Here is a 3,626-nt window from a genome sequence, read left to right on the forward strand (position 1 = left end):
AAGTCTGTGACAGGAGTCGGCTGATAGACAAGTCTTTGCTGCTTTCTGTCCATATGTGCTTTAGTGTGGATTTGCTGCCTCCTGATTTTAGAAGTTCTGACTTCCCACCGTTTGTTAAATTGGCACATGTGACCTGAAAATGGAACAGAAAAATGGTGTTTACAACCCTGTATCTGAGAACACATAACACAGATTCAAGCCTTCTTTCAGTGGCTGGGGACTCAAGTACCTTCAGCACGTGGCCAATGCTTATTAAGCTGTGATTGAGTACCACTGCTATTTTTATACAAGGATGGGAGAGAGGAGGTGGATAAAAACCATTAAACATGACAGAAAGATTATATAAAAACATTGACTTTGAAAAGGGCCACATAACATGAATACAGCAAAGCACCTTAGTGTGATTTATGTTTGAATTACTTCTCAGTGCCAAAATCCAAACACTTTTAAAATAAACTTTTACAAAGGATTATGTTACTTTTTTACTTTGAAATCACCATAAGCTTTAAAATGGTATGATTCTCAGAAATACATCAACTGACATTCTACAGACTTTTGATAGTCCATGCCACAGTCACATAAGAAAAGTTAGTTTTGCAGGGAGACTCTAGAATATTTTTTTCTGGTCAAAACAAAATAACTTGTTTATGATCACCTATTATTGGCAAGAAACATACTGTATAAGATAATTTTTCCATTAACAGATTTAAATGTGACCTAGTAAAACAAATGCTATTGATAGGAGTACAGACCTTTTGATTTTAGAGTTTATTTTGGCCTGTGTACTTGTTTTGTTTCGATGGAATCTAATTGATTGGTCAAACATCCAAATCTATACTTGCCTAATTCTATTGTCTTTGTTCTTCCTGCAGCCTCTATATTTATTCTTAGTATAAAAGAAATAAATACATATCCCAGTCTCTCAAATTACACAGATAATTTCCCATTCTTTGGGTGGCAAAAAGAATAAATGTATTTGATAACGGCTTGGCACTTGTATCTCAGCAACAACATAGTTCATCAGGGAGAGAGTATAATGAGATGAATCCATGGCACACTGGCTCATGAGTAATGAAACTGTCCTAAAGAAGAAGTAAAAGGGACTTAGCGTGCATTTACCAGCAGAATATAGGGAGTAAAAGAGAAAGAGAAAAAAAAAAAAAAGGAAGTGGCAGGTTTCAAGGGAAAAAAAAATGGATCTATTTAACAGGATGCTAAGATTCTGACAGCAGAACAACCTCTGATTTTCAGGCAGAATAGAAATTTACATCTAAATTATACTCTCCACAGCTGTAGTAATTATGAGTGCGAGCTCTGGAGTCAGACACCCTGAATCCCAATGCAGGCTATGATCCTTCATAGCTGTATGATCTGGGCCAGTTGCTTGACTTGTGTACATTTCTGTATTTCTCTTCCACAGAGTAGAAAAATGATATCCCTTTTCCTCACATGGCTGTTTGAAGAATTAAACTGGACAGTCCATTAAAAGCACAGAAGGACAGTACCTGGACAGGATGAGTGTTCAACATTAGTATTTCTAACTATTATCATCCTGAAACATTTTACCTCTGAATTCCATGGGGTACTATTTTATGTAAATAAATAATAGACAATAGGATCTGAGAGCAAGGGTATATTTATAAGAAAATCTCCCATATATATATATATACATATATATATGTATAGTGCCCAGGTGCCACAGTGGTAAAGAACCTGCCTGCCAGTCCAGGAGTTGAAAGAGGCAGATTTGATCCCTGGGTTGGGAAGATCCCCTGGAGGAGGGCATGGCAACCCACTCCATTATTCTTGCCTGGAGAAGCCCATGGGCTGAGGAACCTGGATGGGGGGGCGGGGCAAGGCTACAGTCCATAGGGTCACAAAGAGTTGGACATGACTGAAGCAACTAAGAAAGTGAAAGTATTAGTCTCTCAGTAGTTTTCGACCCCATGGACCATAGCGCCCCCTCCAGGCTCCTCTGTCCATGGTATTTCCCAGGCAAGAATACTGGAGTGGGTTGCCATTTCCTTCTCCAGGGGATCTTCCTGACCCAACAGTGGAACCTGGGTTGCCTGCATTGCAGGCAGATTCTTTAACATCTGAGCCACCAGGGAAGCCTGAAGTGGCTAAGCACACACATACATACTTTCCAAAGTATTTAGGCGCTACCACAACCTAAAAACATGACAAACTGAGTTGTTAGCAAAATTCAGATGAATAAAACATGAGCAGAACTTCAGCTATTAAACTGTTCAAGGACCAAATGCAATGAATTTATTAGCCCTCAATGGTGCGATGTGAACGGCTTCTAGTGGTGGAGTCAAGAGGCCTCTGCAACATCTGAGTTTGGGTACAGAATCAAAGTAGGCTATAATCACCAGCACTGCCTTGACTATTATTCTCCTTTCCTCTCCCTTTCATTTAGGCTAGGAGAGAAGCAGGGCAATGTCTAGGAGAGTTTAGGTCATGAAAAATCAGGAAGGGTCCATGATTCATCTTGCTTTATTAATTCAATAACTATATAGTGTGACTCTGCTAATATTGAGTAAAATAACAGGAATACAAAGGCAAATGAGATGTGGTTCTTTCTTTCAAGATGTTCACCATCTAATAGTGAGATCAGTTAAGCAAGGAGTATAGTGATGTGAACAACACAATGTACAATATTCTTAGAGTCAAAGTTAAAAGGTAGAGAAGATATAATAGAGGAGATTATACTCAGATCTGGGAGAATAAAAAAAAGGGGGGGAGTTTAGGACTTCAACAGATAATGAACAGGCTAGAGAAGTTCTTCTAAGTATAAGGAACATACTATGCAAAAGTAAAAAGTTGAAAAAGAACATGTCAAATGTAAGAATGGAAAATAGTTCCTTATCTCTGAACTGAAGGGAGAATTGACAGGAAGGATAAACAGAAGTTGCAAGATGTTGGCAGAACACAAAGGTCAGGTCAGTTCAGTTCAGTCGCTCAGTTGTGTCCAACTCTTTGCAACCCCATGAACTGCAGAACGCCAGGCCTCCCTGTCCATCACCAAATCCTAGCGTTTACCCAAACTCATGTCCATTGAGTCAGTGATGCCATCCAACCATCTCATCCTCTGTCATCCCCTTCTCCTCCTGCCCTCAATCTTTCCCAGCATCAGGATCTTTTCAAATGAGTCAGCTTTTTGCATCAGGTGGCCAAAGTATTGGAGTTTCAGCTTCAGCATCAGTCCTTCCAATGAACAAACAGGACTGATCTCCTTTAGGATGGACTGGTTGGATCTCCTTACAGTCCAAAGAACTCTCAAGAGTCTTCTCCAACACCACAGTTCAGAAACATCAATTCTTCAGTGCTCAGCTTTCTTTATAGTCCAACTTTCAGATCCATACATGACTACTGGAAAAACCATAGCCTTGACCAGATGGACCTTTATTGACAAAGTAACATCTCTGCTTTTTAAAATGCTCTCTAGGTTGGTCATAATTTTCCTTCCAAGGAGTAAGCATCTTTTAATTTCATGGCTGCAATCACCATCTGCAGAGATTTTGGAGCCCCCAGAAAATAAAGTCAGCCACTGTTTCCACTGTTTCCCCATCTATTTGCCATGAAGTGATGGGACCGGATGCCATGATCTTAGTTTTCTGAAT

General features: G+C 39.7%; 1 protein-coding gene across 1 annotated transcript in view; it reads right to left on the minus strand.

The window, feature by feature from the left end:
• Positions 1–3,626, minus strand: part of NXPH1 (neurexophilin 1) — a 363,280-nt gene that overhangs the window by 1,752 nt on the left and 357,902 nt on the right. The window contains exon 3 of the mRNA XM_010839714.1: positions 3–133. Coding sequence (XP_010838016.1) covers positions 3–133 — 131 coding nt within the window. The remainder of the gene's footprint in view (positions 1–2; positions 134–3,626) is intronic.

This window comes from Bison bison, unplaced genomic scaffold, assembly GCF_000754665.1.
Source record: "Bison bison bison isolate TAMUID 2011002044 unplaced genomic scaffold, Bison_UMD1.0 scf7180017864134, whole genome shotgun sequence".
Classification (NCBI taxonomy): Eukaryota; Metazoa; Chordata; class Mammalia; order Artiodactyla; family Bovidae; genus Bison; species Bison bison.